Genomic DNA, 15,358 nt, shown 5'->3' on the forward strand with positions numbered 1-15,358 from the left:
CTGTCACTATTTGCAGATGACATGATTCTCTAGATATAGAATCCTAAAGACTCCACACAAAAGCTATTAGAACTAATAAACAAATTTAGCAAGATAGCAGGATACTCAATATACATAAATCTGTTGCATTTCTTTATACAAACAGTGAATACTCAGAAGTAGAGAGTAGAAACAAAAATCTTGTTTAAAATTGACTCAAAAATAAATAAGATATTAAGGAGTAAATTTAACCAAAAAGTGAAAGACCCATATGCTGAAAACTATGAAACATTGGTAAAGGAATTTGAAGATGATTCTAAGAAATGGAAAGATAGCCCATGCTCTTAGGCTGTAAGAATTAATATTGTTAAAATAGTCTTACTACCCAAAGCAATTTTCAGATTTAATCAAAAATACCTATCAAAAATACCCATGACTTCTTTTTTAGAGAACTAGAACAAATAACCCTAAAATGTATATGGAACTGCAGAAGACTGAGAATCACAAAAACAATCCTGAGGAAAAAGAACAAAGCTGGAAGCATAACCCTGCCAGACTTTAGACAATATTACAAAGCTGTAGTATTCAAAACTGTATGGTATTAGCACAAAAATATATGTATAGATCAATGGAATAAAATAGCCTAGAAATAAACCTTTGCACATATGGTCAATTAATTTACAGCAGAGGAGGCAAAAATATACAATGGAGAAAAGACAATCTCTTAAACAATTGGTGCTGGGAAAGCTGGACAGCTAATGCAAATCATTGAAATCAGAAACTTCCTTCATACTGTGTACAAAAATAAACTCAAAATGGTTTAAGGACCTAAATATAAGACATGAAACCATGAAACTCCTAGAAGAGAATGTAGGCAAAACATTCCTCGACATAAATTGTAGCTATATTGTCTTAATCTTGCAAGCCAAAAAATTAAAATAAAAGCAAAAGTAAACAAATGACACCTAATCAGCTTATCAGCTTTTTCATAGAAAAATAAACTATCAACAAAATAAAAAGACAATTGACAGAATAGGACAAAATACTGCAAGTGATGCAGCTGACAAGGAGTTAGTATCCAAAATTTACAAGAAGCAGCTCATGCAAACAACCCAAACGAAAATGGGCAGAAAACCTAAATATACATATCTCCAAAGAAGACATTTTATAGATTGAAAGACTTAATATTAAACATTAAAGTGTCCATACTATACAAAGTGACCTACAGATTTAGTGAAATCCCTATAAAAATCCCTATGCATTTTTTAGTTATTGCAGAAATAGGAAAATATTTTTAAAATTCATATGGAAACACAAAGAATCAGAAATAGCTAAACCAAGCTTGATAAATAAGAACAATGGTGAAAGCCTTATACTCCCTGGCTTCAAGACATTTTTTAGAGGTGTAGTTATTAAAACATCATGGCTCTGGCATAAAGATATATTTATAGACCAACTTATAGACCATGGAACATAATAGAGGACATAGAAATAAACATATTCATATATATTTTGCATTTTAAGATTATAGTTGATTTACAGTGTTGTGTCAGTTTCTTCTGTGCAGCATAATGACCAATCATACATACATATACATTATTTTTCTCATACCATTTGCCATCATATTCTATATATTTAAGTGATCTCTGGCAAAGGCACCTAGACTCCACTGTGGGGTAAAGGATATTCTCCTCATAAGGTGTCAAGATATTTGGATATCCATATATAAATAACAAATTAGGACCTTTATATTATGCCATGAATGAAAACCAACTCAAAATGGATTAAATATTTGATATTTGGAGTTCCCATTGTGGTGCAGCAGAAATAAATCTGACTAGTATCCATGAGGATACAGGTCCAATCCCTAGCCTTGCTCAGTGTTTGAGAATCCAGCATTTCTGTGAGCTGTGGTGTAGGTCGCAGACACAGCTCAGATCCTGACTTGCTGTGGCTGTGGTGTAGGCCGGAAGCTGGACCTCTGATTTAACCCCTAGCCTGGGAACTTTCATATGCCATGTGTGCGGCCCTAAAAAGCTGAACATAAAATAAAACACATATTTGGTAGTAAGATCTGAAACAATAAAGTCCCTATAAGAAAGCAAAAGAGATAAGTTTCATGACTTTGGTCTTGGCAAGGCTTTCTTGACTATGACATCAAAACACAGGCCACAAAGGCAAAAGTAGACCAGTGAATTACATTAAAAAGCTGTTGTGCAGCAAAGGAAATAAGCAACACAGTGAAAAAGCTTATTACGGAATGAGAGAAAATATTTACAAACCATATATCTGCTGAAGGTTAATATCCAAGATATATGAAGGGCTCCTACAACTCAATAGCAAAAACCTGTACAACCTCATTAAAAACTCAGGAAAGGTCTTGGATGTGCATTTCTTCAAAGAAGACAAATGGTCAGTAGTTCATATGAAAATGGGCTCAATACCACTAATCATCAAGGAAATGAACATCAACACCACAAGATACCACTTCGCCCCAGTTAGGATGACCATTAGAAAAAAGATTAAAAAACAGAAATAGCAAGTTTTGGTGAGGATGTGTAGAAATTAATACTCTTGTGCACTGTGGATGGGAATGCAAAATGGTGTAGCTCCTATGTTAAACATTATGAAGTTTCCTCAGCAAGTTAAAAATAGAACTACCACAGGATCCAGCAACCCCACTTCCAGATATTTCAACACCTTGGAGAGATATCTGTACTCCCACATTCATTGCTGCATTATTCACAGCAGCATGAGGTGGAAACAACCTAAATACCCATCATCAATGGATGAATAGATAAGGAAAAGGCAGTATGTTACTCAATGGAATATTATTTCATCTTAAAAAAAAGAATGAAATCCTGTTAGATGCTTCAATTGGGATGAACCTTGGGGATGTTATGATAAATGAAATAAACCTGTCACAGAAGGACAGATGATTCCACTTACGGTGTCTAAAATAGTCACACCTATGGAGTTCCCATCGTGGCTCAGTGGTAATGAACTTGACTAGTATCCACAAGGATGCTGGCTCAATCCCAGGCCTCACTCTGGGTTAAGGATCAGGCATTGCTGTGAGCTGTGGTGAAGTTTGCAGACACGGCTTGGATTGCTCGTTGCTGTGGCTGTGGTGTAGGGCAGCAGTTGTAACTCCCTAGCTTGGGAACTGCCATATGCTGAGTGTGTGGCCCTAAAAAGCTAATAAATAAATAAAAATAAAGTAGTCACATCCATTGAAGCAGAAAGGAGAATGGTGGTTGCCAGGGGCTGGGGGTAGGGGAAATGGAGAGTTGCTGTTCAATAGATGTAGTTTCAGTCATGCAAAATGAAACACGTTCTAGAAATCTTCTGTACAACAATGTGCATGTACTTATTAATACTGTATTGTATACTTAGAAGTTTAACAGTGGATTTCATATCATGTATTTTTTTCACCACAATTTAAAAAAAAAAGCCCTACCCTCAAATAAGACACACAAAAAACAAAAAATAAGGAAAGGTGCTATTTTAGTAGGGGATGTTTTGTGGAATTTAAAATTTTAAACTTTTAAGATCTCTCTAATCTTATGGTCAATTCTGCTAAAAATATTGTCTATATTAAAAATAAATTTTGCATATCATTGCTAAAATAAAATTAGAGGCAGGCAGGGACATTTATGCTTTTCAAAATTAAACATACCAGTCATTAAAATTATGAAATACATGCATATAAATATGTAGAAATTTTAATGTGTCTAGTATAGTATAATATATATTTGGTCAATTTGGGGGTTTAGTAGACCTGAGCCTGTACAGTTAAAAATCTGCATATAACTTCACCGACTACCCTCCAAACACACAGTTCCACATCTGCAGTTTCAACCAACTTTGGATCATGTCCTACTGTAGTACGATTTTAATAAAAAAAAAAATCCACTAACAAGTGGACATTTGTATTTCAAATACATACTGTTCAAGGGTCAGTTGTATTCAATATATATACATATAAAATACAGTTTATATTTAATGTGGCTAGTATACCCACATATATATATATATGTATATATATGACATTATCTATGTATAAGACATTGTCTTATTATTCTTTTGCTTAAACTAGTTTTCCTACTAGTTTTCTATTCTTGACAGTGCAAAAGAATGAGGACTTAAGCTAAATCCTTTCATAGGGAAGGCAATACTTTAATATAATATGAAGTAACTTCAATCATTTTAACCGAAAGATTTCTATCAATGTCTTTAAAATATTTGTTTCAGAATACAACAAGTTTTACACATTGGGTAAGCAGTGTGATGTCTGAAGGTAAGAATGATAGTAGAAAATACTGTGTCTTTGATTTACTGAAGAAATTCATCAGATAAGCCAAGAGACTCAACATATCTACTATATATTAATTGTATTTTCATGAGTACTCAGTGACTTTTGCTACCATTTCTTCTTTTTTGTTACTTCCTCTAAATTCCAAGATTTTCTTGCTTGTTTTCTTATTTAAAAATTAAAATCAGCACCACTAACCCTCTGAATTGTATACTCTATATTATGACGTACAACACATTAAAAATTTCCACTAAAATATTAATCAATTAAACCTTAAATTTCTTAAGTAAAATTATTAGAAGAAATTTTGTCCTTGTATTGAGACTTCCTTATTTTCCTTTTATAACTTTGGAGTGCTGAAATAGCATTCTGAAACAGCAGTGGAACATACCAAAATATTTACTAAAGTAGTATTAACTTGTTACAGGATTCAGAGCAAACAATCCAGTAGAGTTTCTTAAAACAAGTGTGCTCTTGTGAAAATTTGTTGATTCCAAACAAAAGAATCTCAAACCCTTTTAGACTAGAATAGTTAGCCAACAAAAACCAAATTTTCCTATGATTGCATATATCTTTTAAGTACTTTAAAAAATCCACACTTAAAATGCTCTATTCCTTCAGACATGTTGTTGAGGTTGGACAAGGAAGCAGCTCATTAAAGGTGCTTTAGGAGTAAGTCTCACGTTGCAGATAAAGTTCCTTCTGTTCCGTGGATGTCAGCTGGCATCAGCATTCTCATCTTTAACCATAGGACTTGAGTTATAAATTACTTCTCAAAGTCTGTTCATATTTGAACTATTATGACATTTATGGAGCATAAACCATCCAAATCATTCTTGAGTATGCCTTGTGAATGTTGACTTGGCTTTTCTTAACATTCAATTCCATTTTGTTTTAGTCTTTACTGTTACAGTTTTTAGAAAGTTCTTTAAAACCGATAGGTGCCTTCTAAGTATTTTCATTCATTTGTCCTAATTCTGACCAATTTGTATTGGTCAGATCAAATTCTGACCAAAAACTATTTGCTTTTGTTTTTATAATACTGATGAATCAAATACATGAAAATAACAGTTATCTCTTCTAAAATTTTCTCATCACTAGCCTAGGAATTGAGTTAAATTATGTTTTCAAATTTTGTCTCTATATCCTTTGAATGCAGGCTTTTCAGTATTATTCTTAAAATGTGGTATCTAGATATGGTGTGTGACTTGTTCTAACTGTAAAGGATCTTAGCCAGAATCTGAAAATTTAGGTTTCAAACTGATTCCAACCTGAATTCTTCTGCTCTTTGGCAACACAATGTTTACATTTTTTAAAAAGAAGAGAAAAAGAGTGGACTCTCTAATTACTAAACATGCCCTTCTCTACCACCTGTTCCTGTCTGTTTCATTCACTCACATTTCCTTTCTGGCTTTTGGGGGTTTGAAATTGCAACTGTGTCACTGAGGACTTTATTCCATTGAAAGCTTTCCAGTCTGTTAGCTTTTGTGGTGACTGTATCATATGAATAGCTAGCGCTTAAGTTGTTGTTTACTGGAAATGTGGGTGAATTATAGTAAGCCCCTGGTCTTATGCAAATTGAAACATTAATAATATAGAAAAATCCTCATGAAATCAAACAAATCAAACCACACTTCTGTAAAATATTTTATAAACTGTGATTATCTATAAATAACTAATTATTGAATTTTAGTAAGAAAGAAATACTATGACTTCATTTAAATGATCATATTTTGTACATCTGATTTACATCTGATTTTAATGATTCTAAAAATACTTCCCACTGACTTGACTCATGACTTCATGGAATTGATAATCTGAGTATTAATTTTTCTTTTATTTTAAATCCAAGAAGTTATAATGTTAAACATCAAGTTTTAATAAAGCTAAATGATCAAAGGAATGTCTAAAAAATATTTACGTTGACTTCATTTAAATGTTTCCTATAATTTTTTACATGAAGTAAATGTATAAAAGATTATATGAGACGACATAAAAGAAAAATCAATATATGAGCAAAAACTCATGTTCTTTAGCTAAAAGATGAATAAGAACTGTTCAGTTGAAACAATAAATACTCTGAAAGTATTTACTGGTACGACAAAACTTCTTAATTTTCCCTCCCCATTTTATTTGGCAGGATCATTTCTGCCGCTGCAATTTTTTTTTTTTCCATCAGGAAAAATAATGAGTTTCTTTTTAAATTTAAAGAAAAACTTAAAAATAAACAGTCTTTTACTTTTATCCATATGATGAGATTAACTTTTGTTAGCAACACTGATTTGAAAAGACTCAGAAGAGGTCTAGGGACTTTATCATACATTATGGTAATACTTGAAATAGAGAATATTTTCTAGATTTTCTGTTTTTCTTTTTCCTTTCATTTTTGTGTTTCTCCTATTTTTGACTAATGAAGTGAAAAAGTAGTATCAAAATAAGAAATAAGAGCCAAGTTTCAAGGCACTTTTGTTTTTTTCATTATTATACTCTTTTTATTTATGTTTTGCAGCGTGTTCTCAGCTCATAACCTCAAAAGTGAATTTACATATTGGAATATAAATGCAATGTTTGCTTGATAGGTGTGCTGTGTGACCACCACCTACCAAAGTCTTGTGTTAATGTTAGTAATCTAAAGTCTTTGAAATGAGGACAAGATGGATTTTTGTCCTAGGTATTTTACTCTCTTATAAGTAACCTAAATCGTATTCAAGTATGTTAAGGCGAAAAATAATGTTCTACTGGGGGTGGTTTTTTTGGGAGAATCTATTAAAACAAAACAGAGAAGATTTAGTTCTTATGTTTGGCAACACAATTTATTCTTCAGGCTTTTATTCTACCAGCCAGAGGAATAGTCGTGCAAGCTAATAATATCTCCATTTGGGCCTTTGACACACTTTATTTTTTATTTTATTGCTGCACCCAGGGCATATGGACGTTCCCATGCCAGGGATCAAATCTGAGCTGCAGCTGAGACCTACGCCACAGTGGGACCTTTAACCCACTGCACCAGGCTTGGGAATATAACCCATACCTCAGGAGCAACCTGAGCCACCACGGAGACAACACACGATCCTTACCTGCTATGCCACAGTGGGAAATCTGACAAACACCATCTCTTTCCCATTATCGAAGACCTTGCCCTAAAATGTATCCCCTAATACCGTCTTTAGTCTTTCCATCTCCACAGGCTGCTTCTCCCTGGCCTTCAACCTGTTTTTAGATGTGCTGAAATTGTGCAAAGTCCTTCTTGGCACAGTGCTCTATCTTCACTTTCTCTTTTTCCCTTCCATTAGCTGATAGTTTTATAAATTTGTTTCCTAGAGCCTCCTTTCTTCATTACAGAATTTCCTCCTTCATTCTCTCACATCCCTTAGAACTTCAAAAATTGCCTTCCTAAAATAGTCACTTAATGCCATTCTGGCCCCATTGAAATGTGTTGTGTGTGTTTTCATGCTCTGTAAAAGCCATGACATGTTTAACACCATTGTGCAAATTATTTTGACACTTTTTCCTTCCTGAGTTCAGGAAATCCTAGCATTTTCTCATGTTTTCCCCTATTTTTCTAACCATTCTGTTCAATCCTTTACTGACTTTTTTACTTCTCTCCAGGACTATGTGCTAACATCACATGCTTTTCTCCTACAACTTGTTTTGTAAGAGTTTCAAAAAATAATTTTACAGTCTTGGATGTTTAAAAGATTTAATACACGTGTTAAAGTGAGCTATTGAAAGATGAAGCTTTTAGGAGTTTCCTTTGTGGCTCAGTGGAAGCGAATCTGACTAGTATCTATGAGGACGCAGGTTCGGATCCTGGCCTCACTCGGTGGGTAGAGGATGTTTTTATGTGTGGGTGTCTTCTGTCTTCTACTCTGCTAAAACATGCTCAAATTTAGACATGGCTTATGAGGGTGGCAGTCATCATTGGCTGGCACTCATTTTTGAAGTCCACACAAAAAGGCTGGTTGGCTCAGTTTAATGAGTATTTGATTTGCATTTTTCAGTGGCTAAATATTCTGAATGATTTTGATGTAAAATAATGTATGTGGCATGAGTTGTTGAAATAAAGAATTTTAATACAAAGTACTATTTTTATGCTTACCTTAGTTGACAACATAGGATTTTATTAACCTGGAAAAAAATCCCCATTTTTTCTCCTTTTTGGTCTATTTATAAATCTAAGAAATGAGTTGGTCAAGCGGCCGAAGTGGTTAGGAAGACTGTGGTATGCTTTCCAGTGTGCCAGATAACCCATGAACTTATAAATTAGGCCAAATTAAACACTGTCACCTAAATTGTCTTGGCAATAAAAATAACTATAATTTATTGTTCAGGCTTTTGGATGGGAAGCCTAGAGGAGAATTTCACTTTGCCCCTGGATTGCTTTCTAGCTGCTTACTTTTTTAATTGCTGAGGTTTTGGAGAAGAACAAGGCATCATGATATCTGGGGATCATATACTTGGCTATTTAGTTTAGATTAAGAATTTTTCTGATATTGCTAATAGAAATTAAATACAGATCCCTTGAACTATTTCTCAGTAAACATGTGGTCAGATTTTTTCCTACTATTTTTTTTGAAGGTGGATAGAAAGTTCAAATCAATAAATTCTTTGCCCTAACAAATGATAATTTTCAACATAACAGAATTGTACTGTTCATGAATTATACTTACTCTGGCCAGATTTGTTCAAACAAGTATCATTGGACAGCTATAGTTATGAATACATTTCATTCACTTAGTTAAGGATGTAAACTAACACCTAGGAGACAAATGAATTGATCCATTAGGGGAAAAATAGTATCTTTCAAAAATTCTGACCTGTGGAAAAATTTCCTTTCAACTTTATTCAAATAAGTGATGTTTATTTCAGGATCTTAGATAATTTATAGGTTTTATTAGTCCACAATTTTATTATAAAATCCTGCTCAATCAAAAAAAAATGCCTTGTTATAATACATGTGAAGCCTGATTATAAAATGTGTCTGATTTATCTTAATAGAACTTTGTATCTTATATAACTAGATAAACATATCAGAACTTTCATCTCTTCCAAATAACTCAAAATCACAAAGACAGGGGATAGAATAACAATCAGAATACTATATAGCATTGCATTTTCTTTCTTATATTGCATCTTAAAATCATTTAATCCTTAGAAAGGCTATTCTATTCATACATTGAGAAATACCTATAACTGGGAAAGCATTTATGAATGAAAGAGTAAATTTTGCTTCACTTAGTGAATATTATCTTTTGACATGATTAACACATTTAAATGTCCTGGCAAAAATTTAGTCTTTCAGAGAAATTTTTTTTTAATTTCCCCAATACATAATTTTTTTTTCTACTGTGCAGCATGGTGACCCAGTTACACATACATGTATGCATTCTTTTTTCTCACATTATCATGCTTCATCATAGTGACTAGACATAGTTCCCATTGCTACACAGCAGGATCACATTGGTGATCCATTCCAAAGGCAATAGTCTGCATCTATTAATCCAAAGCACCCCCCCGTCCATCCCACTCCCTCCCGCTCGCCCTTGGCTACCACAAGTCTATCTCCAAGTCCATTGATTTTCTTTTCTGTGGAAAGGTTCCTTTGTGCCATATATTAGATTCCAGAAATAAGTGATATCATATAGTATTTGTCTTTCTCTTTCTGACTTACTTCACTCAGGATGAGAGTCTCTAGTTCCATCCGTGTTGCTGCAAATGGCATTATTTTGTTCTTTTTTATGTCAAAGTAGTATTCCACTGTGTATATATACCACATCTTCCTAATCCAATCATCTGTTGATGGACATTTGGGTTGTTTCCATGTTTTGGCTATTGTGAATAGTTGCTGCAATGAACATGCGGGTGCATGTGTCTTTTTTAAGGAAAGTTTTGTCTGGATTTATGCCCAAGAGTGGTATTGCTGGGTCATCTGGTAAAGTTTAATTTGTATTTTTCCTTTCACTTCATTGCTAATTTTTGGATTTTCTTTAAAGAGCATCCATATTTATGGAGCATTTTGTGTAATATTTTTTAATGTTACAAATTTGATATTTCAAAATTCATATTTAGTAGATGATTTTATAAAATAATTGTGAAACTTTGAACTCTATCAGCCCATGATTTTGTTCAAAACATTTTGATATCACTTTTTGTGAGAATTTACATTACAAAAACTTTTATTTTTAAAATTTTATTTTAAATGATTTTTATTTTTTCCATTATAGCTGGTTTACAGTGTTCTGTCAATTTTATTCTATATAGCAAGGTGACCCAGTCACACATACATGTATACATTCTTTTTTCTCAAATTATCATGCTCCATCATAAGTGACTAGATATAGTTCCTAGTGCTGTACAGCAGGACCTCATTGCTTATCCATTCCAAAGACAATAGTTTGCATCTATTAACCCCAAATTCCCAGTGCCTCCCACTCCCTCCCCCTCCTCCATGGCAACTCTCTTCTTCAAGTCCATGATTTTCTTTTCTGTGGAAATGTTCATTTGTGCCATATATCAGATTCCAGATATGTGATATCATATGGTATTTTTCTTTCCATTTCTGACTTATTTCACTTAGTATGAGAGTCTCTATCTAGTTCCTTCCATGTTGATGCAAATGGCATTATTTTATTCTTTTTAATGGCTGTATATATAAGTTCTTTATTCTGTTCTATTGGTCTCTATGTCTGTTTTGGTACCAGTACTACACTGTTTGATTACTGTGGCTTTGTAATATTGCCTGTAATCTAATCATCTGTCGATGGACATTTGGGTTGTTTCCACATCTTGGCTATTGTCAGTAGTGCTGCAGTGAACATATGGGTGCATGTGTCTATTTCAAGGAAAGTTTTATCTGGATATATGCCCAAGAGTAGGATTTATGGGTCATATGGTAGTTATATATTTAGTTTTTTGAGATACCTCCATACTGTTTTCCATGGTGGTTGTGCCAATTTACATTCCCACCAACAGTGCTGGAGGGTTCCCTTTTCTCCACACCCTCTCCAGCATTTGTTATTTGTGGACTTATTAATGATGGCCATTCTGACAGGCAAGATGGTACCTCAAAGTTGTTTTGACTTGCATTTCTCTAGTAATCAGTGATGTTGAGCATTTTTTTCATGTGCTTGTAGGCTATCTCTATATCTTCTTTGGAGGAATGTCTATTCAGGGCCATTTGCCCATTTTTTCAATTGGGTTGTTGTTTTTTTTTGCTGTTGAGTTGTACAAGTTGTTTGTATATTTTAGAGATTATGCCCTTGTCAGTTGCATCATTTGAAACTATTTTCTCCCATTCTGTAAGCTGTCTTTTTTTTGTGTGTGTGGTTTCCTTTGCTGTGCAAAATCATGTCAGTTTGCTTAGGTCCCAATGGTTTATTTTTGCTTTTATTTCTGTTGCTTTGGGAGACTGACCAAAGAAAACATTTGTAAGGTTGATTGAAGTCAGAGAATGTTTTGCATACATTCTCTTCTAGGCATTTGATGGTGTTGTCTCATATTTAAGTCTTTAAGACATTTTGAGTTTATTTTTGTCCATGCTGTGAGCATGTGTTCCAGTTTCATTGATTTACATGCATCTGTGCAGTTTTCCCAGCATCACTTGCTGAAAAGACTGTCTTTTTCCCATTTTATATTCTTGCCTCCATTGTTGAAGATTAATTGACCGTAGGTGTCTGGGTTTATTTTGAGTTCTTTATTCTATTCTATTGGTCTCTATGTCTGTTTTGGTACCAGTACTACACTGATTACTGTGGCTTTGTAATATTGCCTGAATTCTGGGAGAGTTATGCCTCATGGTTGGTTTTTGTTCCTCAGGATTGCTTTAGAAATTCTGGGTCTTTTATGTTTTCATATAAATTTTTGGATTGGTCTAGTTCTGTGAAAAATGTTATGGGTAATTGACATGGAAATTTGATAGGGATTGCAGTGAATCTGTAGATTGCTTTGGGTTATATGGCCATTTTTATGATATTTATTTTTCCAACTGAGGAGCATGGAACATCTTTCCATTTCTTTGAATCCTCCTTAACTTCCTTGATTAACATTTTATAGTTCTCAGCATATAAGTCTTTCACCTCCTTAGTCAGGTTTGTTCCTAGGTATTTAATTTTTTTAGAGGTTGTGTTTTTAAATGGCATTGTATTTTTGTATTCCTTTTCTAATTCTTCATTGTTAGTATACAGAATTGCAACCAATTTCTGAATGTTAATCTTGTATCCTGCTACTTTGCTGAATTCATTGATCAGTTCGAGTATTTTTTGTGTTGAATCCTTAGGGTTTTCTATATATAGCATCATGTCATCTGCATACAGTGACAATTTTACCTCTTCTCTTCCAATTTGGATACATTTTATTTCTTTGGTTGTCTGATTTCTGTGGCTAGGACTTCCAATACTATGTTGAATAAAAATGCTGAGAGTGGGCATCCTTGTCTTGTTTCAGATTTTAGTGGGAAGGCTTTCAGCTTTTCTCCATTGAGTATTATATTTGATATGGGTTTTTCATAAACAGCTTTTATACAAAAACTCTTGAAATTTAATAAGATTGCATGATGTATAATCCAATTCAAACATTGTAGTATCTTCCAATTTGGTAGAGAATATAAAGGCAGAAAATAGGATAAAACAATATATATATATATGTTCAACAGTAGGCAAAGATGCAGATAAGGCAAAAAATGATCTTATTCTTTCTAAACAGTTCCAGGATATTCAATTAGCATACATTAATTATGAATCTTTTATGTGTTAGCTATTGTGCCAGACACTACGATCATGAAGATAAAATTTCCCTAGTTGGGTTCTGGTGGAGCTTTCACCCTCATAGGTGTGTTTTCACAACAGAGAGGAAACCTGATTCACTAGATAATGGAGTTTTAGATCTATATCTCAAGAAAAGACCGTGTTTAGAAATAGAAACAGGAGTTTCCATTGTGGTTCAATAGGTTAAGAACCCAACATGGTGTCCATGAGAATGTTTATTCAATTCCTGGTCTCTCTCAGTGGGTTAAGAATCTGGTATTGCTGTGGCATAGGCCGCAGATGCTGCTTGGATCCATCGTTGCCTTGGCTGTAGTATAGACCCCGCAGCTGCAGCTCTGATTCTCAGACCCCTAGCCCTGGGAACTTCCGTATGCTGCAGGTGTGGCCATAAAAAGAATTTTTTTAAAAAAAAATATAAAAAGTTTTGAGTTTAGATAGAATATTAGATGATAGATGGATTCTTAATAAGTAAGAAACTGTTATAAATTTTGGGTGAAAGTTCCTTGGGGGAAGGACATCTGGGTCTTTTCACAGCAGAGACAACAGGGCTTACATGATGCAAGGGCTGTCTCAGGACCTCAGCCCATATTTAGATGTTAACAACGAGAAAATGCAGCCAGTGTCTGAGCACTTCCTCTGTTGGATGTATTCTAAATTCAGGGAGATGAGCCTACTCCTACTTTATTTACTCTTGACTTAGATTTTCACCAAAATACAGTGCTTTCACATATATGTAACATGCTCTACACCGTACGGAACCCTGTTAAGCAAATATGGATTTACATTATGCCTGCAATGAATTGTCTTATTCTTGCTTTTTCTAAGATAAGGATTATATTTTTTAAATTCCTCAGAGTAAAAAAACAAACAGAAAGTCCCCAGTCCTTATAACTCTTAAAAGTAGGTTTTCAAGTTCATGTTTGCATTTCAAACTTCCTATATTAGGTTAATAAAAAGGGTTATTCACAGTTCTCTTCCCTAGAGGGATGCAAGTCAGCTGAGAAAATTTGGAAAAGAAAAATAAGAAGACATTCAAATGCTATGGCTTTCTAACTCTGTGCTCAGCTTTCTTTTTACTCTGAATAAAATATTAAATGACTCATAGGAGGTCTCTCTTTGCTTTTTTTTTTTTTTTTTTGTGAGGGGCAGGGGCTCAACTATGGCATATGGAAGTTCCCAAGCTAGGAGTCCAGTTAGAGCTGCAGCTGCTGGTCTACATCACAGCTACAGCAATGCCATATCTGAGCTGCATCTGAGTCCTACACCACAGCTCATAGCAATGCTGGATCCTTAACCCAATGAGCAGGGCTGGGGACTGAACCTGCATCCTCATGGATACTAGCTGGGCTTGTTACTGCTGAGCCACAACAGGAACTCCTATCTTTGCTTTTGAGTTAGTTAATTTTAAGATAAATATTTCTCAATGATACTGCTGCAATTATCCTTTCTTTCTTTTCAACATGTCACCCTTAATGTTTTTTGTTTTGTTTTGTTTTTTCCTAGTACTTATAGTACTTATAAACAGTGTTTTGGTACTTAAATATTCAATAAAACATTTCTCTTTAATTAAAATAAAATTTTAATGTCCAGAGGATATTTCTGTGAAAAATCAGTGTTATTCTTCTAGCATTTGAGTCAGTATCTAATAGAGGCTTCCAGCATTATTTTCTTTATTTTCTGTATAAAGGGAATTATATTAGGAACTTTGTATATGTGTGACCAATTAACACATACTTCTGCTCTGCCATTAATTGGAAATAGATCATTTAGGATTGATCTATTTCTAATTAACCAGATCTGAGCCACATCTGCAACCTACATGACAGATGCTTAATTGTCAGTGCCAGATCCTTAATCCATGGAGTTAAGCCAGAGATCAAACCTGCACCTTCACAGAGATGTCAGGTCCTTAACCCTCTGAGCCATAATGAGAACAATTAGTGTATTTTTTGACTCATTTTGGAGTGTGACCATTTCAGATTGCTTTTTGAGGGCATGGTAGTTTGCTCACAAAATGTGCCATAACCAAAGACATACCAGGTCCTGGTAAAGGAAAATGTCTGTGATATAATGATAAAATTGTTATTAAGGACAAAACTTTAAAAGATGGATACCTGTCTGTATTCTATGTACTGTCTATGATGGTTTGGAAAGGTACTACCTTCCTTGTGTTTTGTTAAAGGCATTAGAGCCATCTCTGAGGTGTCCTTGGCATGTCTGTTTTTCTGCAGAGATCTAAAATTGCAGTATTTGATAAAATGTGGACATACATGAGAAGCGCAGAGCCCTCGGTGTTTGTGAG

At 34.1% G+C, this 15,358-nt stretch overlaps 1 protein-coding gene across 5 annotated transcripts in view; it reads left to right on the plus strand.

The window, feature by feature from the left end:
• The window catches only part of GRIA2 (glutamate ionotropic receptor AMPA type subunit 2), a 169,182-nt gene that overhangs the window by 147,780 nt on the left and 6,044 nt on the right, over positions 1-15,358 (plus strand). For all 5 annotated transcript variants that reach the window (XR_014812513.1, XM_084972125.1, XM_003482389.5 and 2 more), the window contains exon 13: positions 15,288-15,358. This exon is cut by the window's right edge and continues 177 nt beyond it. Coding sequence is in view for 4 of the 5 variants with exons in the window: in XM_084972125.1 (XP_084828251.1) it covers positions 15,288-15,358 (71 nt within the window). In the remaining variant the exon portion in view is untranslated. The remainder of the gene's footprint in view (positions 1-15,287) is intronic.

This window comes from Sus scrofa, chromosome 8, assembly GCF_054392235.1.
Source record: "Sus scrofa isolate SSC_HxYL_T2T_F1_AM1 chromosome 8, Sscrofa_HxYL_maternal_Yorkshire_Landrace_v2.0, whole genome shotgun sequence".
In the NCBI taxonomy this organism is placed as follows: domain Eukaryota; kingdom Metazoa; phylum Chordata; class Mammalia; order Artiodactyla; family Suidae; genus Sus; species Sus scrofa.